The 24,105-nt window shown below is 41.6% G+C and overlaps 1 protein-coding gene across 2 annotated transcripts in view; it reads right to left on the bottom strand.

Moving 5' to 3' along the window:
• The window catches only part of LOC119659514 (sorting nexin-13-like), a 34,238-nt gene extending 11,764 nt beyond the window's left edge, over nt 1-22,474 (bottom strand). Inside the window, exons 1-14 of one of the 2 annotated variants that reach the window (XM_038067644.1) lie at nt 22,300-22,474; nt 22,114-22,239; nt 21,937-22,043; nt 20,877-21,278; nt 20,288-20,791; nt 13,001-13,159; nt 12,764-12,936; nt 12,551-12,661; nt 12,203-12,455; nt 12,019-12,134; nt 3,660-3,803; nt 2,781-3,596; nt 2,546-2,689; nt 2,279-2,490 (exon numbers count right to left, since the gene is read on the bottom strand). In XM_038067644.1, coding sequence (XP_037923572.1) covers nt 2,279-2,490; nt 2,546-2,689; nt 2,781-3,596; nt 3,660-3,803; nt 12,019-12,134; nt 12,203-12,455; nt 12,551-12,661; nt 12,764-12,936; nt 13,001-13,159; nt 20,288-20,791; nt 20,877-21,278; nt 21,937-22,043; nt 22,114-22,239; nt 22,300-22,304 — 3,272 coding nt within the window. In that variant the 5' untranslated portion in view covers nt 22,305-22,474. The remainder of the gene's footprint in view (nt 1-2,278; nt 2,491-2,545; nt 2,690-2,780; nt 3,597-3,659; nt 3,804-12,018; nt 12,135-12,202; nt 12,456-12,550; nt 12,662-12,763; nt 12,937-13,000; nt 13,160-20,287; nt 20,792-20,876; nt 21,279-21,936; nt 22,044-22,113; nt 22,240-22,299) is intronic. The other variant, XM_038067645.1, reaches the window with a different exon arrangement.
• Nucleotides 22,475-24,105: the final 1,631 nt, after the last annotated feature.

Here is a 24,105-nt window from a genome sequence, read left to right as displayed (position 1 = left end):
TGAGGTTTGTTCCAATAAATCTAAATCAGCTCAGAATTTACTTGAGCAGACCACCTACGAATCTGAGATGGAAATTCTCATTATGACTGAACCTCATAGAAACCATCACGGTGACGTATAATTTGGCGGATGGAGCAGCGATATGGGCGAGCGGTCGACAAGCCATACAATGCATTATGAATTAGGCAGCCAGTGGTTTCGTGCGGCCAAAAGTAGATGACGACAGCTGCTATGCTCCACCAGGTCTGACCCTGTCTGAAGGAGATGTTTGACAATCTTGTTATCGACGCAAGAGGACGAAGCTCAAAAGTGATTACCGGTAAATTCAAACGCTTGGGCACTTGAGTGGAGTAGCAGAGAAGCAAATGCAAGGGGCGCAGTCTATTACACGCTTTTGCGCACTTGGATATAATATCTATAAGGGAAGATCACAGCCACGCTAATAAACTGAGTGCAGTCCACGGAAGAACAGTCCTAAGATGTGTTTTGCTGTGCCGATTGATATCTTGGCAGATGAGGTGACAAATATATAAAATGGAAATTCTAGCTCCCCTTTATCGCAAACGAAGAACGGCGAAAGGTAAATAGACGGCAAGAGCGTTGAGAACCCTCAGGAATAGCCCGGTGGAGTTTCTCATGGGGCACAGAAGATATCGCCAGCACCTGTACAGGTCTAAACTGCATACCTTACCCGATTTCCCCAACTGCGATGGAGTCCCAGACCACCTAGAGCACGTATTCTTCCATGTTCAAGATTTGTGGAAAAAAGGAAGATCCTAGAGGAGACTCTAGGGGAGGTGCTGATATCGGAAAATCTAGTGCGGAGAATGCTAGCACGTCAGAAGCGGATGCGATCAATCTACTCAAAGCACCGTGCGTAGAGAAGAGTGAACTGACTCCCCCGTAATGTTATACTTTTATGTGTGCTTTAAAGCGCATGGGGGAATCGGGGGTGATTTTAGTGAGTAAAAATCCCAGACGCTGGTGTGTCCAGGTCAATTTTGAAGACCTCCACCTCCTCATAAAAAAAGGCAGACGGACAGACAGACATTGGAAGGTTAACAATGGAAATTACAAATGATTTTCACGTCTGTCTATCGGTATCAATTGGGAGTATATATATTTTCTTCAGCGACATTGGCAGGCAATTATCTCCACAATCTATGAGCGATATCACGACCGTCTGGTTGTAGATAAAATGCGGCTCAACAGGTTGCGGTGGCCGGGTCACCTAATCCGTATGGATGAGAAGGATCTAGGCCGGAAAGTCTATAAGGGCACTATCTATGATAGAAAAAGAAAACGAGGCAGGTCCTGTCTGAGATGAAGCGATGGCGTAGGTCAGGACGCCAGTCAACTTCTAGGGATATCGAATTGGTGGACATCAGCAAAAAATCGGGGTGACCGGATACCGCTTGTTGCGCGTTGGATCAATAATTTATTATATTTCTTCTTTTTATTTTTGCTGTTCACGACTCTCTATTTTTCAGTTGGCGGCAGACTGTTTTCCTGCCCGGTTGCTCCGCCATCCTCTCGGCTCTCAACCTGCTACCAACAGGTAGGCAAGGCACTCAGGCGGGTGAATTTCCAGTCGTGGTGAACATAAAATTGGAATAATTTCGCTCAGTACAACCCTAGAGGGGAGCTACGTGAACGCTTGGATTGGATACGTTCCGTTAAGAAATTGATTAGAAGGAAGAGCAACAATTGTTTTCACCGGTGAAATATGTTACGCAGTGAAATCCAATTACACACCAAAGCTCTCGTGGTTACTTAGAATGAGGTTATCGGAATTGAAACTGTCAACAGCGATAGTGTGGTTGTTAGCATCTGTGGCGTATGTTGTGTGTTGGGGAAGACGACGACATTTGCAGGCAGCAGAAATATAGAAGAGTGCCCAACCCATATAGGTAAGTGAAATTGATACAAATAACTGACCGTATCGTCTAACTTAACTGTATTCCTAAATTCGCAGTGCATTTAGAACAACATCGGATCACATCCCAATATTTGCGAGAAAAAGTGAATGAGTTCGTGCGACGTGACTGCGGATTTCGGCAAAGCTACCAGGGAGGAATTGCATAGAAGATGGCAGTTATGTTGGGACAAGTAAGAGGAGCAACAGAAGTGCCAGTTCTGAGTGATTAGCTTCGCTTAAATATTAAATTGTACCGTACGATATTAATGGCAGAAAACAAACAACTTAAATTATACGATTTGTAAATAAATCAACAGCTCATATTTAGTTAGATTCAGAATAAAATGATTAAAAACTTACAGTATGGCTCCTAATAAATGGTCTATCTTCTCCACCTCGATTAGCGATTTGGCAGCTTGAATGATTTTCTTGTTGGCCGTTTGGCTCACCCAAGGTGCACCAAGAACTCGATTGATTAAGCCTCTGCGTAGCCATTGAGAGCGAGCCTGCAAGTCGAATACTTCATCTAATAAATGCAATGCAGCTGCCAACGCAGGATATTCCGATGATTGCTGAAATTTAAATCAGATTAGTAAGTCGAAAGGATCAATAGTGTTAGTAGCATACCTCGAGGTAATTAACTTCCAAAAATGACGGTTCTTTGAGCGGTCCTTTTCCGAGTAGTAGTTTCGAGAATCCACCCACTAAAGTATCTGGCATATTCCTTATTGTTCGCATTCCTGTTTTCAGGGGATTTACCAGAGTCTCAATCTGAATAAAGAAATAAAATTTATTGTAATATTTTATTCACAAAATGATTGTAGCGCAGCTAGAGAAATTGCATTCAAATTATTGCACCTACCGTCCGTATAACAACTCCTCCGTGAATCTTCCTATCATCCGTGTCCGGTTCCAAAAACTCCCTCACTGTTCGCATCATATCATCATTGTCGGCGGCCCATTCACAAATAATCGAAAGGAAATCGTTCAAGAGAACCATTCGATGCTCCAAAACTGCCCTTTGAGTATTATGGAAGGTTTTCTTGGCCGGAAATGGAATTTTCGACACAGCTGGATACTTCTTCGTTAAAATTTTCTTCAATTCCAAAAACTTTGAATATCTTCGGTAAATATGCCAACTTTTTTGTTGATTATCCTCTACAACTACAACTTGAATGGCATACACTGCGTACTGTCCTTCACAAAGGATTGCAGTGTTGATGATTTTTGCGGTTAACTTCTGTTTGTTGTCAATTTGAATTTCAGGTACTCGAGGTCGCGTTGGAGCGCTTTTGGCACGTTCTTGTTGAGGTTCCTTTGCAACGGCCAATTTGTTGCCGTCAATGGTATCGATGCATACACATTCCAGGTTAAGATCTGAATAACTTGGAACGATCCCTGTGCAATCGCTGTGTGATCGACAATGTTTGAAATTTGCGATTTCAAGTAGATCTGGTTTTGGTAGGATTATTTCAGGCTTACTGGATATAATATCAACACCGATCAGGTCATCGTCAAAATTAATATCACCAGAATTCGAATCGCTGCCTGTTTCTGAGTAGCTTTGCAGTGGATTATCAACATCCGGCTCGCTACCGTGGCCAACGAATTCGAGCTCTAGTAAGAGGCTTCTATATGCCGAGCTTTGGTAAAATTTGTTCAGAAAGATGTCCTCGTTCTAAGTGATGTATCGCAGGAAATTAGTCGTAATTGAAAAAAGGATCAAATAAAAATCACTTACCTTTAATTTCTCGTAAACGAATTTAGAGATAGAGTCGAACCAGCTACCATCCGGTGGCAAAATATGATCCCTTAATTTAATGGACAGCGCTTCAATCAAACCGCCATCGACATCAAGGCAGTTTTCACTTTGTCGTTGTAAATACTAAGGAAATGGAAAGAAATAACAAAGATAATTCATGGATGCAAACGAAAATATTTTTTGTAAAAATTGGAGATTATAATGATGTTGTTTTGTGGTCCCGGCAAGCTAACGATTCAATGCTGTGTCGCACCGATTTGGCTTACGATAACCCCCGACAGGAGCAGAATGGCAGGCTGTTGCCTATGATGCCAACGTTTTCGATGAAATGTTTATATTAAAAGATGCAGGACAGAGAAGAATGGAGATTATTTGGATCTCCTTATTTTACAGCCGTAAAAAAAGGAAAAAGGAAACACAAAAGAAAGATACAACAAAGGCACAATGTGTGCAACTCTGGTGTGTGGTTTATATTAGTGAAAAAATTGAGATAGCAAACAAAAGCTAGTGTAACAGAGAAGTAAATAAGAAAAACGGAGGGGTTAGGTTCGATATAGAAGATGAAGAGAAGAGCGAAACTAGAGTCTGATTCCAGCCTCTTTTATAAAACTGGTTAGGTCTATCCAGAGCGATCTATCATCCGCCGTGAGGAGATCAAGTAGTGAGTTGTAACGCTTAATCCAACCAAGGTTGATCATATGCTGAGAGAGCATTTGCATTGAGGGATAATGTGATCATTCGTCTCGTCCACACCGCAGCTAGCTGACCAGGGAGCCACGCCGTTCTTGGCCAGGAGGGCAAAAGTTTGAGACTATTCTGTTTAGTGTCTTGACGTAACCCGTGCTGTGTGACATGCCCTGAAACCAGGGCTTGATGGGAATGTTAGGGAAAACACAAGAGAAAGACCTACAGTCTGTTACATAAGAGCGTGGTCACTGTTACACGTAGATAAAAAATCAGAGCGTTCTGTTTCTTTTTCTATGACATAGAGGGCACCTCAGTCCTTCATGCTTTTTGTAAAAAGTCAGCTCTCTGTCAAATTTAGTCTTCAATTGAGTGGTTTTTCGAAATGAGTGCTGTTTACGCCTCTTGTTTTGAGGCAATTTTTCTATGTTTGCATGAAAAAGGACCCAAATTAACGCAAACTGCTGCTGCGAAATATATGGGAAAGTCGAAGCAGTTCGTTAGCAAGTGGATAAATCGCTATAAAAAGGTCGGTAACGTTGATGATTTTCCTGATCGCGGAAGTGCAAGCAAAGTCTCAAAAAAAGACGAAAAAAAGATTCTTGTATTGCTCTCGAAAGATCCAACTTCGACTTTACGTGGAGCTGCTGTGAAATTGAAAGCAAAAGGTGTTGACATATCTTACGGAACGATTCGCAAGCACTTGCTTGCCAATAAACTGAAATATCGCAGTACTTTGGAAAACCCAGTGTTGAGTGCAAAACACGTTGAAAAACGAGTGGAATGGGCGAAGGAAAACTTGGACCGCGATTGGAGCAACGTAATTTTTTCTGATGAATCCTCCTTCTGAGCATTTCCGAGCATCAAACACGCCTGGACAACCTCCACCAGTAGGATGCTTCAACGGACTGTTAAACACTCCGTCAAGGTTTCGGTACTTTGTTCTTATTTACCGAGAATTTAAATGCCGAAAAAATGAATAAAATATATCAAAAGGCTTTGTTACCATCTGCTAAGCAATGGTATATCAAGAAAAATGAAAGCTGAATCCTTCAAGAGGACAACGATCCGAAACATCGGAGTCGAGCGTGTAGCGAGTGGAAGGCGCAAAACGGAGTTGTCACTTTAGATTGCTCATCTCAGTCACCGGATACAAATCCCATGGTAAATGTGTGGGCTCTGATGAAAATGCAGCTTCGCAGACGCAAGCCATGTAATTTAGATCAACTTTCTCGACAAATTCGGAAAATTTGGAGGTCTTTTCCGGTAGAATATGCAGGAAAACTAGTGGAAAGTATGCCCCGACGGTGCCAGGCCATAATTGACAATGCAGGAGATTGGACTTGCTACTGAGGTATTTGCATTGAGTATTGACGACCAAATTATCAATAAATTTGCGAATTTTCGAAAAATCAATTATTGTTATTATTTAACAGTGACCACGCTCTTATGTAACATACTGTACCTTTATCTAAGGAAGGGAGCTTGAAAACCCCGTTCCATTCAGTACGAATGGTGTTACGTGTTAGCTACCAGACGGGAATAATCCGGCTGCCGGCTCTACTACGGACTCGGGACCGTCACATTACAAGTGTCGGCAACTAAAACTATTGAAGAGGACATGCAGCCCTCGGCATCTTCATCTGAAGCGTAGATGAGGTGTCATATTTCCCGAATAAATTGGCAACATTGTAAAGCGCCGATTGCAGTTATCATACGTCGGGTCAATAGCTATAAGATATTTATATACCTCATACAAGAACCGTGTTCGAAGGTCGAAGAACTGGAGGGGCTCTCGTCTGTATCGAGTTCAGAGCTTCAGGTATAAAAATTTGAATAGTATACATAGGTCGGTTGGCACATGGCTTAAGCCTAAATCACCTACAGGGATTGACCACATTGTACCTAAAAAAGGACACGATGAAGGACCCCACAGTTACAAGAAAGGTTACTTGCTTACAAACCTTCTACAAGTTCATAACGTCCATTGTTAGTGAAAAGCCAATGCGCGCCTAGAGACCAATAACACTCTGTCGAGGAGCAAAAAGGTTGCCGAGTTGGATCACTGAGTTGCAGATTGCAACTTATTATCGACTCGGCAGTTGTGGGACAGGGAAATAGAGCGCGAAGAAATCTCTTTAGTTGTTATATCGATTTCGCCAAGGATTACGCCTCTATTGCATTGATTCCAAACTAATAAGCTGTGGGTTTTGAGCTAGTTGATCTGACTCCACGTGTTATGCCAGGATTTCCTCTTTGCCTCCTTCACAGCCCGTAACTAGTTTTGAAGCTTGTGGAAAGCGTAACTTGATTTGTGATAATTTCAACTATTTAGGGGGAAAGGTGGTGTTGGAGTCTGAGATGGAGATGTGTGCGCCTAATTTTGTACGCACAGTTGATATCCTGTTGTTGTTGGATATCCTGTTGTTCTACATGAGGGCAGGTCGGTGATGGCTGTTTGAGATCTCTTCCTCCAGAGTGTCCCGCAAACAGTTGTTTTCGACTGAGTTTGATAGTCTGATATCAGGGACAGAGCCTGTGAGGTTAGGTCCGGCAAGGGATGTGAAAAAAGTTGGTTTACCCTTGTTAAGCAGACGAAAATCTGAGTTATTAATAACCTCCTCGAGAGCTCGGCTTTTTTGCAGAAGTGTAATGATCATCAGCGAAGTTTGAGCATGCATTAAAGTCCCCGATATCAAGAACATTGTGCCTGCCCTCGAGAATGAGATTGTTGAGCTCCGTTTTGAAAACATTTCTTTCAGTGGAGAGGGGAAAGTATACGGATGCAATCGTCAAATTAGATTTTATGTTGAATGTTTTAATAATGATGATGTCCATGTCTGATTGGTAAGGAATTTTACGGAAACAGTTCCCCTTGCCAAGCGCAATGGCGACCCCATCATATCCATTATTCTCAGACTTTATTAAGAGGTTGTAACCTGGCAGACAGTTTTGACAGGAGTTAGGGTTGATTTTGAAAATTTCTTGGAGGGTGATAATGTCAATTTTGTTTAAATTGGCAAACAATTCAAGAGAGGACTTATTCCTCAGAAGACTTTGTATGTTCTACAATGGCCATTGATTAAGTTTACAAAGTGTAGACCATCATCTATATTGAGTGTATTAAAATTACCCTTGAAGTTGTACGACACTTTACGTAAGTAAAGTTTCTGCTACTCCGGCACAATGAATGAATAGCTCAACAAAGATTATTCCTAGATCTGGAAAAAACAGAAATGATCTTCCTAAACAAACCAACTCAGCCGTCCCCCTGTACAAAAAAGTACAATGTCGGATGTTAAAAATGTTATTATTATAACGATATCGGGAAAAATAGATTTATAACACCCAAAACAACATTAATATCTACGATAATGCTGCTAACGGACAATGACCACCGGCAAACACCTCGATATGGACGTAAACTACCGTTATTTACTGCAAATTCAATTTCAAAAAGCTTGAAGGGGTTTATCTAGCGCATTCTCCTGTTTCTGCAACTTTTTTCCCGCTCATAATCGGTGTCGACTCGTTTAAATCGAATTTTCCCGATATTATTAAGCATGACATGATATCGCTTTTTCAGTCAGTTTTTGGGTTATTTTCCACCAAATCGACCCAGTGCATTACCATCAGCGCAGATTACATGGCCAAATCAATGAAAAGGGCTTCCCTTACAACTTACAACAAAAAAACGACTTAGTAGCAGTGAATACGCTACTCTAGCACACCATTTTCGTTTCCACAATCTCATTTCGTTATCCTTGAGGGAATCCCAAGATGAACTACGCTACCATATTTTGAATTTACAATTTTCACCAATACGTTGATCATAAAAGACACCAGTTGTGGACTCAATAAAAAAAAATCGCCACCACGAATGCCATCACGATACCCTTAGGCCTATTTCATGAGCTTCATCAGTTTGATGTGCTGCGTACTCACACGTCTTGAAGTGACATCATAATAAATAAATAAATACATAAATAAAAACAGGATGACACACGGGAGATGGATGGTCTTTAAATAAAGAATATTCAGCAAATTTCCAAGTTAATATAAGCTTATTGACATTAAATCAACACTCGCTATTTTAGTGCGAGACTTATTTATGAAAAATAACATTGTCCCGATGATGTTCATCATTTACGATAATAATAGCAAACAAGCAACTAGAGGCCAAAAAAAACCTCTTTAGTTCCTATATCAATCATGCCAAGGCTTTCGATAGCGTTCCGCATACTTGGCTAATCGATGTCCTACATCTGTATCACATTCGTCCCAAACTAATAAAGTTTTTGGCGACAGTCATGGAAGGGTGGCATACCACCTTATCAGTGCGTACATCTGAGGGTGCTAATACCTTAGATCCCATCCGTATATAAGGGGCATCTTCCCGGGGGTTTCTTTGACAAGTGTCGAATCCAAGCCATCCGTAATGGTCATCACGAGCCACGTGCCGGACAGAACATTGGTGACCTCCACATCCAAACTATGACCGAGACAGACTTCTACAAGTACCTAGGAATTTTACAAGGAACCCATGCTCGAGTTGGTGATCTGAAGGATGCTCTGCTGTCCGAATTCCTGCAACGTGTAAAACTGGCACTGAAATCGCTTCTATCGGGGAAGAATAAAATAAGCGCGTTGAATGTATTCGCTATCACTTCACTGGCTTATGCATTCGGAACATTGTCGTGGACGAAGACCGATCTGGAAAACTTGTCCAAATACCGAATGCATCATCCAAACTCTGCCATGGAGCGGATGAACCTGCCCCGTAACATCGGCCTGGTTGACGTGGCGGCACGACATCGGCAAGTCGACTCACTGCGCACTTATTTTTACAGCAAAGAGCAGGCGAGTCCCTTGCACGCGGCTGTTTGTAAGACAGACTGTGGTGGACTGACTCCACTTAACTTGAAGGATCGATCTTTCAATCCTCTGAGTGGGGTGAAGTTGGACCAAGAGCGGATCGATGAATGGAAGTCGAAGGCAATGCACGATAAACACGTGAATTGTCTTTTGCAGCCATTTGTTGATTTGCATTTGTCGAACAAATGGCTGTGTCCTGGGGAGCGCTTTGCTGAGACGGAAAGATTCATGTGTGCCATTCAGGATGGCGTGGTCGCAATCCGAGTTTGTAAAAAGCTTATAATGAAAGAACGGGTGGAGAGCGACCAGTGCAGAATATGTGGTTCGGCGTTTCTGGCTGTACTGTTATGTCACCGGTGCAATACATCACCAGGCATAATGCGAGCGGATAGATGACGCCGCCGGCGCTCTCCGTGTCTTATTCGCATTCGCCACGAGAGGAGAAAGCCAGCGGTGAAAAAGTTCTGTCTCTTATGCTCCAACCGTCGTAGAGAACACACGCTGTCTAATCAAAATAAAAAAATAATAAAGTAGAGTTTCGTACTTGCCTAGCAGTGGAGTTTGTTCGTAGATAGTATCGATAAGTATAAATCATTCTGATCAAGCATTTACACTTATATGCGAGTCCGATAGTGTCGTCCCAGTAAGATCTACAAATCGTTCAAAGCAAAGCCCTATTAGAGTTGATTTCGACAATTTGTACTTCCGCGTTACTCATCGTTGGACCCTTCAAACTCTTAGAAGGAAGACGACCAAATTGTTATTTAGAATTGCGAAAAAGGGACTCACTCATGAACAGTGAATTCGAAAAAATACGGGGTTGACTCGATACATTTCCCGCACGGCAACAACACCGCAATTCATAGTTTTACAAAAGTGCAACTAGAGTGAATTATTTGGCTTGCATCGAAATCACAGCCATGGGTGTTCCATGCAGATAAGCCAGCCAGTGGTCGTGCAACGTTGTAACAAGCAATTCCGGATCTAAGGGCGGTAATCATAATTCCACTGTCAATTAGAGAAATCACAGTTTGATTAAAAACCTGTGCGGTTTGCCGATCTGAGCCGCAAGCAGTATTTGATAGTTCTACTTACACTATGTATTGGGACCGGTAAGTTCTGACTGATCGCCATACTACATATAACAAGTCTGACGTACTGTTAGTTGACAAGACGGGTCGCTCCGCGTATACAATTGATGTTGCTATCACCCATAATAGCACCATTGAATCGAAATACGTGAAGAATAAGGTGAATTATGAGCCACTGGCTCGGGAAATCAACGAAATTTGACGTCTCGAGCCGGTTTTTGTAGTTCCCATAATATTGTCAGCTACAGGTATTGTAACTAAATCCCTCACGGCATCCCTTGATGTCCTGGGACTTTCGCACAGTCTGGTTCCAACCATGCAGAAGTACACCATTCTGCATACGTGCTGGATGTTGCGGGGAGTTCTCGACCGATTCTCTCATTAACCTATCACCAGCCACCACCACCAGCGCCCCTTTAGTTTTTAAGTAGGTAGGATCGTCCGAGCCTAAATGCTTGGCTAGTATTAGGTAAAATTCGGCATCTGCCGAGATTGTGACCACTCGGAAATAATAATAATAATCGTTGGCGCAACAATTCATATTAGATCAGTGCCTTGAAGTGTATTAGAGCACTTCATTCAAGATCGTAACGCTACACTACAGGATTACAGTACCCTATAGGAGGCAATGTGGTCAGCATTGCGCTCGCCGAGATTATTAGTCTCTTCTCGAAATCCTCCATCACACGGACCAACATTTCTGTAAAGATGGCAGCAATTTCTTGAACAATTGTATTTTTTGGGTTTTGCGGTTTGTGGCTATAGACACGACTCTTGGGGTATCCCAGAAAAAAGTCACACACTGATAAATCAGGTGATCTGGGAGGCGAAGGAACATCGCCAAATCGTGAGATAATCCGTCCAGAAAATATGCGTTGAAGAACATCCATTGAATCATTAGCGGTGTGGGATGTAGCGTCATCCTGCTGGGAATGGATTCTTCGTCTTCTCAGTTCTGCTTTCAATATCATCAACCATATGTATGTATCGAACCGAATTTACAGTGACTGTGACCCTATTTTCTTCGAAAAAATAAGGTCCAATAATGCCGAAAGAACCAACAGCACACCAGACTGTGACTTCTGGAGGGTGGAGAGGAAACTGGTGCATTGCTCCATTGCAACTGAAATGGCACCATCTGTGGAGAAGAAATATTCCCACCACACTCTCCGTACAATGCAGTTCAAAACCGCCCATCTCCGTGTGTCATCCTGTATTTTAGGTACCAACTGTCAGTTGTCTTGAAAATTACAAGTAACATTGTTAACTAATTGGCACATCGCTACAGAGAAATTAGACCAATGTAACTATCTTCAAATTATGCGAAAAAAACAATGCACTGTATAAACGTGTCACTTAAACTTCCTAGACTAATTTTCGCAGAGGTTTAATTATCCTGCTTCCTCCCGTCCGCGAGGTATACTAATGGTATAACTAAATGTAACTAAATAAATTTACATAAAACGAGAAAGGCAAGGAAACTGACAACTATGAAGATAACACGTCTGATTATTAAAATAAACCATGGATAAAATATAGAAGAACAGAAAGTGAATACGATAGATCTTTTCTAGTTATTTTTAGTGGAGAAGCGAGGGTAGAATCGTTGTTTTTGAATAGCCCCATCAGTAATCACAAAAATAATCAATCTCATGAAACGAAATTTCGTAAAATTAATGTTCACATACCTCTTTAAAAATTTCATTTGCTTTCTCCCGTAAATTTTTATAAAGCTCCTCCCGGGAGCCTCTATATTTATTCGACTGCACTTCCGCTAGATGTCGGTTTGTCATACTTTTCCAGTCTGCAATAGAATAAAACGATTTCCAATAAAATCTCGATTGCTTTCCTCCTCAATTCAAATCTACTCACCATTCGCTTTCACATAAAAAATCACATATTTTTGTAAATTTAGTGCACTTAAGTAATCCAAGAAGTAATACTGCGCCAACTCTTTTAAGAGCAGCTCATCTAACGATAAGAGCGGCAATTTTGTACCTAAGCGGCTCATTTCAACATTGCTAATATCTTTGTTGCTTTGCAGATAGTTTATCCGCAAATCAATTAACTTCTGGGTATATTTTAAGCTAGCCACTTCGGCGCTAGCAGAGTGGTCTTTGTACTTCTGTAATTAGAGTTGATGGATAGGATTCAGAACAAGAGACCTCATTAAAATTTTACACAATGCATAATATATGATAGTTTGGGAAAAAAAATTACCAGGTTCATGTGTTTTGTAATCAGCTGCCTGCATGCGCGTAATTCTGAAAGGTCCGTACTTTGACGTAATGCTTTGATGAAGTATTCTACTGGCGGTGTTTCTTTTGAAAACTGGAATGGTATGCGAAAGTTTGTTAAAAATGGCACAAGTACCCGGTATTATTAAACCTCAATTAAGTTACACTCATTTAAGCTATTTAAAATCATTCTTACCAGTCTTGCTACTTGTAAATTCAAAAAGTCTGGATCAGAAAGCATATCCAGGATAGGTTTGAGGAAAACGTTAGCTAGAAGTGTGCTGAGAAAAGTCCGCAAAGGGATACAAGCAAAATCCTCTTCAGGGAGTGTAAAATACAAAACAGTTTCCATAATATTCGTTAAATGCTCTGCAATTGGAAAAAATCATTGTCAAATGCATCAAATTAGAGAATGGCGAATAAGTTGACATACTTTCTAATTCACGGTCATCCATACATTCTTTCTTGTAGGTGTCGCATTGATTGAAGAATGCAGTAATGAGATTTGCCTCAGGATCTGTTAAAACTTTTTCATTGACGGGCTCCGTATAAAATTTTGAATTCGCCACACTCTTTTGAGCAGCACTTGATCCTGAAAATAGTTTTTTTTCAAAAGGTTTGTTATTACTTGAAGATAAGTTTTATTCAATTATTTGAAAATAAAAAAGTTTTAAGTTTTGGAAAACGGTCGTAGTGAAATAAAATAATTTTAACAAAAACGATATCTAGCCCAAGCGGGCAATAGTAAGGGGAGGAGGAAGCTGCTTAAAAATAGACATTATCTGATGAAATTGTATAAAATGTGTATGTAACTCACTGGGCGATAGCTGCTTCACAGTGAGTTAGAGAATGTGGTTTCATTCAATGTAGTTCCTACTTGCCGTCGTAGGGAACTAAAATTGTTTTTGATAATAGAAACAAAGGATACAATTTCTTAGTATTAACATTTGATAAGGATCACTTGTTGGGCATAATCTCCTCAAAAACAGTGTCGAAGGCTCCCAGAGGTTTGGTTATCGATACAGTCTGAATATTCTAAGGTTACACACGCAAAGATGTGGGACTCAAAGGAGAGCCGCTAGCCATCAAATGGTTCTATTATGCCTTAAAAATCTTAAGAACTTAATAATAGAGTTCGTGATGCTAGCAATGGAGCCATGGAGCCCCAGAATTGTTTACGCCCCGTAAATTAACAGTCTTTCGTATAACTTACAACACTTATTGGTTTCTAAAGTGTGGCATACCCAAGTAAAGAAGAGATGCTTGTGAAAATTGATTTGAGCAGAAAGTGTTATCAGAGGCGTCAGGTATACTATTTTTAATTTCGCCTTGTTATTCATCAGTACAAAGCTTTGTACTGTGATAGGTAAGACCTGAGGACTTTCACCAAAACGGACTCATTGGATGTATACATCCACAATTAAACCCATTTTGATGTATGCGTACATCGTCTGGTGGCCGAGGCTGAACTTTGCTAACCGCAGGAAACTGCTGACGCAGATTCAGAGTCTTAGTTGCCTAAGTATTACTGGAGCAATGAGTAGCACGCTAATCGCGGCACTCGAAGCTATTCTAAAAGCAACTAACGACGCAAATAAACTTGATATTATTGGCGGATGAATAGGCGACCAATCATACGGTTGCGGTCATGCGTCAATCTGAAAATTTCTTGGCAAACATCAGGTAGCTCTGATGCCAGATTCCAGATTCGTCTTCAAAATGACATATTCCGTCGTAATCACCAAAAGAGAAGAATTTATGTTGTCCCTTAAAAAGTGGAACATGAAAACCATAGTAGAGCTTTTAAAGGGACACTGCCCCTTAAAGTACTCCATGGAAAAAAATCGAAGTAGTGGTCTCGGCCATATGCAGCCAATGTGAGAAAAAAGAAGAGACGGCTTTGCCTTTCATATGCAGCTGCTCGGCCTCCTCAGACGAAGATACCTTCGTACGGGTTTCTTCAAGAAGGAGTCTACGCATTCTTTTTCTCTGGAGAATATTATCAGATTCACGAAAGCCTGCGAACGCCCTCTGCGAGAGGCCGATGAATAGGCAATCTCCGGGGAAAGTACAATGGGTCTAGCAAAGGTCTCGAGCTGGTTCCCCTTGCTAAACTATACTAACTAATGCTGTGCAAGTGATCAGCCTATAACAGCAGGAAATAGCGAAAACCTACAGAAACAACCATTACGAACCGGAACCCGTATCCGCACTGTAAGTGGCGTTAGATTGAACACCATCTACGAAGATCAACTAATAAAATAGTAAGGTAGGCTTTAAACGGACAACCAAGGGGCAGGATAAATTTATATAGCACCAAATGAGACAAAAAAAGGGGGGCGGGTCTGTTACACTTTTAAACTTAATATTTTGCACTACTAGTTACCTTACTTCCTAATGAATATAGAAAGTATAATAATTAAAAGAGGGATGAAGACGCTGGAAGAGTTGCCTCTGTCCTGGTAAGAAACCGTAGCCGTCTTCAACCCTCTTTTAATTTTGAAAACTTGGGTGTTACACCAAAAAAGGGGAGTCCATGGACCCTCAATAGTGGGAGCAAGTTTCTCTCCATTTGGTCCGGTTCGGCATTAAGTGGATGCGGACTTAGGAATCCCCAATCTCTAAAAAAGTTTGATAATTTTTAAAAAAATGCTCATAGATATTTCTGTTTCGTATGTCCGATGATTATAATATAAAGAAAAAAATCTCACTCTTAAGACGATTATATTTCGTTCGTGAACAAGTGCAACATTTCATATATTTTTATAAATTTCCATGACAATACTTTCTTCAAAAAATTGCATGTGATAATTGATGACAGATAAACAGACAGATATTACATGTAATATATGCCTGTGGCGACTTATGCAGCCGATACTTCCAAATCCCGTAAGGCAGAAAATACATTCCTGGAAAAAGGAATCATATACAACTTTGTCTAATTAATTTGCACAACTGAAAATTCTGCAGCTAAACTTAAATCACTGCTAAGCTGCGCAAGACTTACTTTCACAGAAAGCGAAACGATGTCACTCTTATCTGACTAAAACACGCAAATGGGAAAACTGCATTGTGTGCCTGCCAACAAGAAATGAAGGATCGCCAACAAGAGTTTGTAATGCTTAAGATAAATGAAAACCCAGCCTCAGGCCCATGATTTATATTGAAATGAGTTTCCGCTAAATTCTTATTCTTCTTTTCTCTCTTCTTCTTATTACTTCCTCTTTAAACCCACAAAACTCATAATAATGAAGGGACATCTAATGACATATAATGACGGGAGAATATTAAGGCAGGGCGGGAAACTTAAAGGATGCGCCTCACTGTGCATACAAGACAGAAGAAGCATCGATTAGACATGCGATCTATCGTGGATTTCCCTCTCCTCTCGCGCGGTAAGGAATCGAAGTATTCAAAGGACATCCACACTCCCGCATCACTAGGATAGAAGCAAGCAAGCGCGTGTCAATGAAACACTCCACTTCGTCTCTGACCATCGCCAAATTCCATTATGTCATTACAAACAAAAATTTACTGAATTATGTCGCGAAATGGTCAGATTCTCCTAACATACTACTTTTCTTACGGTAATTGTAGTTGCTGGAAATGTACCACCAGTAAAATATGATGGCGCAACAATAAAGAGCCAGAGACAAAGCAACCATAGGCAGGCACTTAAATTGGTAAGTGGGGCAACACAAAGTATGTCCACTCGGGTGTTCATAGCTTCTTCAAGAGAAGAGTTATAAAATGTTGACGCAGCCAAAGCAGTGCATGGTATAACTGCTTCAAAGTACTGCGCAACCCTCGAAATCGTTGATAACTTTAATTCTGGGTGGGTGGGAACATATAATCGGCTCCCTTATCACAGCAGAAACGCCAGACTATGTACTCAGCACTATAATTTATTACTTTGCACAGCGAATAGGGCATAATATAACGGTAGGCATTACAGAGATTAAACTGTAATCATTGGATTCAAAGATGATGTCGAGGTTGTCACAGTATCTTGTTACTCCCAAGAAATTGAAATGTATTATTTTTGAAGGTTAGGGCATGAAATATATATCATTAACTCAAAGCCAGAAAATATGCTACCTAATATGGGTGGTCCAATGCATATTTACAACTACTTCTGTCACAGTAGGCCAGTTCTTTTGTATGCGATACTGGCGTGGGTACCGACACTGAACTTTTTAGAAAATCGTAGACCATTTCAATCTACCTACAGCCTTGCTGAAAGTGAAGCAAACTATGGCCTGAAGTGACATATACCTCAATGGACATGGTGGGGGAAGGAAGTAGCTTCACCGATTTAGTTTAATGAGTTACCCCCCACACGTACGTTTGCAGGCATATAGGAATATTCCGATCATGTTTTCCTTCTCTGTCCAAAGTTTGCAGGCGTACAGATTAGGATTGAATTAGTGAATTATATATTGAATTGAATTATATGTTCGGAATGCAACGCAGTGATAGCAGCAACACATTCAGCTGTGGTTGACTATTGTGAATATGATTTGATTGTTTGATTTATATTTCAAAGTATAAAAAAAACAGTTAGCAGGGAAACGCTTGCTGAACTAACACCAACAGCTCTACAACTAAACCCTATCTCCATCTCCACTTGGTAATCGCTGGGAACTCTTTCTTAACGAAAAGCTGCAGATGGAGAAGGAAGAAGGGGAGTCTCCCGCGCCTGAAAACAGAACAAATTGCACCAACTGGTCCCCCAGGTTAGGGGTTAGGTAGGGCTAATGACCCTACACGGAAAACAATTTGTTAAGAAGCCACCAAGGAGCCTTTGACTGGATGGATTTTACAACGACGGACAATAAACATAGACTACCGATTTGCACATTTGGTCATGGAACGTGTGCTCCCTGTGCAGAAAAGGGCCTGCCAAGCAGCTAGCCGATATCCTGTCCTAATATAAGGCCAATATCAAAGCGTTACAAGAGATACGCTGGACAGAAATGGATTTCCTGGAAAAGAGCCACCACACTATATGTTATAGTGGCCATCCAGTAAGCCATGTGTTCGGAATAGGTTTCTTAGTCAGCCAAAATAAGCCTCGTTATCATTCACGTCCCTATAGAGGAGACTGCACAGTCACAGAAGGATACCTTCTACGAATGAATCCTCGAAACCTGCCCCAGGTATTCAAAATAGAAAGGCTTCTTGAACGATAACCATAATGGGACAAATGCAGGATGCCAGCATTAATATCAGCAACGTCAGCTCGATGACAAGTAAAAGAGCTGGGATTTTCATATCGACGTCCATTAAAGAAACCTTAAAAATAGTCAGCCATTTAGCTTTAATGTAGTTTCGTTTCCATGTAGTGTTTGTTTTGTAGTATCCAAATGTTTTCTCAATGCTGTTTGACAGCATAAATAATTTGTAAAATTTGCTAACTTGTTTATTACCTTTCCTTCCTTATAAACTGAAATTATGGCTCTAATAATTTAGCCACTCACTGTATATGGTTGCCATTTCCCCCTTTGTGATGGGTACAGAGCGTCATCTACATCTACGCGATATCGCTTGCGGTTACCTGAAATGCGCTTCAGTTACCCCCAACGATTTCTTGACACGCCTGTAGTCCTTGGGGTGATCCACTCGTCCGCCTTCCGATCACATAGCGACTAAATGCTTTGCTCGAAATAGTATCAGGACAGCGTACTCCGATGATACGACACAGAAAGGTGTTGAAGAAGGCTTCGAACCTTCGAGTGACAGAGGGGATGATTTTCCATGAGCTACTCCCATTTGGCAACACAGAAAGAGCACTAGCACGGAACGATTTCAACTTGATTTTGGTGTTTTTTTTTGTGTTTCGGACTTTACCCAATGGATCTAGGATGCAAATGTAAGCCAGAAGAATGCTGCATGCCGGGAAATGCTGCATTCTCAAAAAACGCGGGCATACGCAGAGACCTATCACGAACTTCGACGGACGGAGAAGTGATTTCACAGATAAAAAAAGAAAGTCTTGGAGAATCAAAAAGTCTGTGAACTTAAAAGTACGGGGATAAACCGCACCAGGCGCAGAAGTTTAACCAACAACTCAGAAGGATGAAGTCTTATACACCTCGATGCTCATCATACCAAAACAAAAAGAGAGATCAGATTTCCAATCATACAGACATATTGAAACAATGAGCACATATTTTGATGAACTGCTCAACAAGCAGAATATCCCGCCCCGAAGACAATGGACAAATTTTACCACCATCAACTAAAGAAGAAACAATCCGTGCAATCCATCCAAGAATCATAAGTCGCCAGATGCTGAAGGGATTACAGCCGAATTGGCTAAAATATAGAGACGACCAGTTACACCAAGCGGTTCATCAATTTATGCTCAAGGTGTGGGACAACGAATCAATGTCTGATCACTGGCAGTGAACCATTATCTGTCCCATAAGTGAAAAGAGGGGATATCACGCAGTGCAGCAATTATAAAGATATCACGTTGCGCAGTACCACCTGTTAGATACTCACAGCTATTTTGCTAGGCAGGATTATGATCTACATCAAAAAAGCTTCACTCAAGGCAAATCAGCAACAGATCAAATTTTTTCTTTGCGGCAATATGATAATATGGAATATGACCATCAATTGCACCATTATTTTATCGCCTTCAAGGCCCCCTATGATAACATAGCCAGGATAAATATGTGCACGGCCATGAGAGAATTCGGTATTCCGACTTATCTGATCAGACTGACTAGGCTGCCTCTAATCAATGTATGAGGCCAGATAAAATTCCAGGATTACTGTCGGGACCATTCAACATCAACAACGACCTAAAACAAGGGGATGCCTTATCATGCACGTTTTTTAACATGGCCCTTGAAGAAGGGATCCCGGATGCGGAGGTCTACCCAACTACTGGCCTATGCTGCCGATATCGACATCATGGAACGAATAATCCGAGATGTACAAACTGCCTTCATCCAGATCGAGTAGGCGGCGATTAGCGCGAGATGTTGGGCTGCACATTAATGAGGGCAAGACGAAGTGGTGGCAATTTAAGCAGCAATAAGAACAATAAAGATACGAGACTGCATCTTTGAAACCATTGAAATTTTGTCCAATCTAGGGTAGGAAGTCACAACCGATAACAGCTACGACGATGAAATCCTCGCACGATTGTTGGCAGCCAACAGAGCCTATTTCAGCTTACAAAAACTGTTCCGCTCGAAACATCTCACCGTAGGGTCGAAGCTCTTGCTGTACAAGACAATGTCCTTGCCAGTTCTCATTTAGGAGATTAGGAGATTTTGGTTCTTAGCAAGAAAAAAAGCGAACTCTTGGCCGCATTCGAGAGAAGAATACTCCGAAAGGGGATAACGATTTCGAAGCAAGACCAAGGTTGCAGATCAAATCCGTCTCAGTTGGTTGAGATGGGCGGCGAATACAAATTAAGTGACCCAAGGATGAAGGCGATGCAGCCCCGAAAGCCTATAATGGCAATATCTATGGTAGAAAAAGAAGACGGGAAATACTCTGCCTCAGATTGAGCGATGGTATAGGCCAGGACACAAGACAGCTTTTAGGGATTTCGAATTGGTAGACCTCCTTATTAAGACAAGCCTAGACCGAATACTGGTTGCTACGCACAAACACAATTAATATCATTGCTATGAAGTGAATTGTTAATGTCGGAAATATTAATCTTTTTTGGCTTAAAATATTCTAATCTTTTACTTACCGAAATACCATTCCAAATCGGTGTCACTTTTATTCCTTTTATGCTGCGATTTCTTGCTCTTTCGCTGTGGCGATTTCTTCTCCTGATGTTTTGCATTTCTTTCTTCATTTTGTGAATTAATTGCCTGATTCGCCAACCTATAGAACCTCGTGTGGTTCGCCACGTTTTCAATAAGCTTCGTGGTCATAAGCGGAATCCACTGAACATTTTTGGCACGAGCGCAAATATTCGTCACACACTCCTCGATACAATTCCGAACGCGGTAATCACTGAACTCTTTATTATCACTCAATGAACAGAACCAGGAATCAATGAAATCCCGGATAATGTAGTCGATGATGGTGTGAAGACGCTGATCGATTGGTTTGTTGCCACTTAGCATTGCTCTTTGTTTCCGTTTTGGGGAGCCGTGCTCGTCGAGGAGGTGGCCATCGTGGGAGAAAGTTGGGTTGTATCGGCGCGGCGATGGAGTCATTGAAACGTCCTCCCCAAAACTGACGTTTTCTGAAGTATAAAGAGTTTATCATGAATGCTCTTGCTGGTAGGGTAGCGTATATAATTTTTTTGTAAGTTCACGTCGTAATCTCACCTGCATCTTGTTTATCATATCCCACAGATGTCAGCGGTTTCTTCTTCTCGGAGTAGATTTTGATGTTATCAAACGGCTTCCATTTCTTTTCTTCTCCCTTTGGTGTGTTCGCATGCTTTCCGCCGGAACTTGCCGGACTCGCTTCTCTGCTCTCCAAATAGACATCGTGGACCTTGAGATGTCCCTCGCGAACGTTCTTGCTGTGCTTCTTAAACAGCAACTCGATTCCTGAATCAATTAAACCTCTTTTACGAGACTCAAAGGACTGTTGCTGCTGCTGCTGCCGATGCGGAGAGAGTTGGTGCGACGGTTGTTGTGTGTGACCCAGACCAAAGTGTTTTCGGGACTCGGTTTGGATTTTTATGTTTGGCGAATACAAAACAATCGGTTTCTGTTCACACACTACAAGATCGTTTCGAGTAAGGGTTGGGGCGGAAAGAGTGCAAGGTGAAAAGAGTTAGAAGAGTGTAAAACAGTTAGTTCGATTGGTTCAAGTAAGAACGAGTTGTGCACACGACAAAGCACTCTGTGTGGACGGCGCTCGCTCGCTAACAATGCCTCGTATCACATTTACTTGCAAACCAACAACATCGAAATTGTACAGCAGCAGCATGCAACATATAATGAAATCATGAGAAATAATATCAACACCTACATGCAATATACTCGTAAACGCCAGGTGCAATTTATATAAGTGAATCTACACGAGGTGAATGCAGTGAGGGTGTCCCCTTTGATTTTCCGGCCTTCAAGATCAATCGTGAGCTATCGAATCATATTCCCGCCAACCATATATGGGATGGACCAAAACAACGCGGGTTTTTCATGATTACTTACCAAGTTTTGGACATTTGGACCGGTGGCTTCCACCACTTCAGAAAATTCACGAAGACGGAAACTCACTTCAACTTATGGCAATGGGGCAACAAATGGGGCTCGATGTACTTGCGATTCTACGAATTTTGCACTACTTACAACAAGCAAACCTGTCGGGACACCCTCACTCGCCTTTCACCCAACACAACTTACGGAGGAGGCGGAATGGCTCCTGAAATTTTACCTAGATTCAGACCCAGCGGTCGCGGCGGCTCCAACGGATTCTGTGGGTGAGAATTCTCGAGGAATTGATCCAAATCACCGTGTTGGACATAAATTATACAAAGAACTCTACAGGCAAACGGTAATAATATAAACAAACATTAATCGACATGACCAGCCCACATAGCTCAGAACCTACCCCAGCACAAAGAAGCAGATCCCGATGAGCAGCGCGAGACACTTGACAATGCCAAGAATGTGCAATAAAAACGCCAAAATAGCAAATATCCAACTGTAGTGCTTGGAAATCATTCCGATTCTGGGTCTGCAAGACAAAGGGGCTAATTACTCGGCGACTTTGCTTGGAATTTTCATGTTTTCTCACCGCATTAAGGCAACTGCATACGGTCAGCCACGTTTCGGGTTTCTTCGGCTGCTGGAAGAACTTATTGCAACTCTTGCACTGATTGTGATAAGATTCTCATCATTTCCGTATGGAATTTTCGAGTTTTTCCCTAATCGAACAACAACTCAGACGTAAAAAATTTCACTTGACAAATGTCATTGTGACAATCCAAATGTGTGGAGACTGATAAGGTTGCTATGGAAAAGAACAGCTGATGGAGGAAGACGGGAATATAAACAAATGTAGGTTAGAATAGGAAAGGGATATAAATACCAGTGAAGTGATTCGGACTCCTATCATCCGCTGGATTCTGTATTAAATGTAGATAATGCAGTTTACACATTTTCAAAAATGACTAATAGCACTTACACTGGACTCAAAGGTTGCATTCGAGCTCTTTTTCGAATGAATATCACAGCACGATTACGATTACCGTGGAATTGTTCAGAATAAGACAAAAATAACAAAAAAAAAACATGATCTTTTGCTTCCAAGGGGTCGATACCGGTATTTGAAAACACGACAATGCGACTAAATACCGTAAACCTGAAAAGTATTCGAATGGCATAGGACGGAAAGGATGCGAATGACGACCAATAAATAGAGAAATCTAAGGCAAAAAGCATCTTCGAAAAGCAGGAATACACCAGTTAAGGGTGAAGTTTTGAAGGGTCTCCAGAAAGGCATACTTTAATCCAGTCATTAAAACGTTCAACCTCCAAATTCAGGCGTGGAGACTACCAGGGCGAATTTCTAAACCCGCTCTGGTTTTGTCTAGTTTTGAATCCGATATCCTACCTTTTGCATGAAAGCAAATGCGGGTTCCAAGTGTCCACATCGCATATTGTCGAAATGAACATTGGGTCATTTAATGTATATTGACGACATCAAATTGTATGCCAAAGACGAAAAACAAGTTCGCTCTTTGGTGGTAATCACCATCGTGTTTAGCAGGGATATCAACACACATTTGAGTTTGAAGAAATGAGAAAAACATACCGATAGAGGTCAAAGGTTCCAGGGCGAAACGTGGATTGGTACCCACAATGTAGCATAAAATCTGGGAAACGTTTGCTGAACCAACACCAACAGCTCTACTACCAAACCCTATCTCCACCTCCACGTGGTGACCGCTGGGAGCTCTTTCTTAACGAAAAGCTACAGACGGAGAAGGATGAAGGCGAGTCTCCCGCGCCTAGAAACGGGACAAATTGCACCAACTGGTCCCCCAGGTTGGGGGTTGGGTAGAGCCGACAATCTTACACGGAAAACCAACATTACGAAGCCACAAAAGGAGCCCCACGACTACGGAATAACTATTTGCACATTTTTAGGTAGGGCAGAGAGGAGCCTCTTCCTTATTAAGGCAGGCCTAGTCCGAATATCGGTTGTTGCGCCGTTGATGATGATCATCATTGACCATTGAGCTCTACTACCAAACCCTATCTCCACCTCCACATGATGACCGCTGGGAGCTCTTTCTTAACGAAAAGCAGCAGTCAATGAAGGATGAAGACGAGTCTCCCGCGTCAAAAAACGGGACAAATTGTACCCACTGGTCTTCCAGGTTGGAGGTTGGGTGGGACTGAAAACCCTACACGGAAAACAACTCGTTACGAAGTCACATCGCTTGCGAAGCAAATTTAGAAATATAAGCCTCATTAACGTTCACGCCCCTACAGAGGAGACTGCAGAGTCGGAGAAGGATACCTTCTACGAGGCTGTAGAACAAACCCTCGAAGCCTGTCCCAGATATGATATCAAAATCATACTTGGGGATTAACA

The sequence above is a fragment of the Hermetia illucens genome, chromosome 6 (genome assembly GCF_905115235.1).
Source record: "Hermetia illucens chromosome 6, iHerIll2.2.curated.20191125, whole genome shotgun sequence".
In the NCBI taxonomy this organism is placed as follows: Eukaryota; Metazoa; Arthropoda; class Insecta; order Diptera; family Stratiomyidae; genus Hermetia; species Hermetia illucens.
This window is presented reverse-complemented; position numbering and strand designations above follow the sequence as displayed.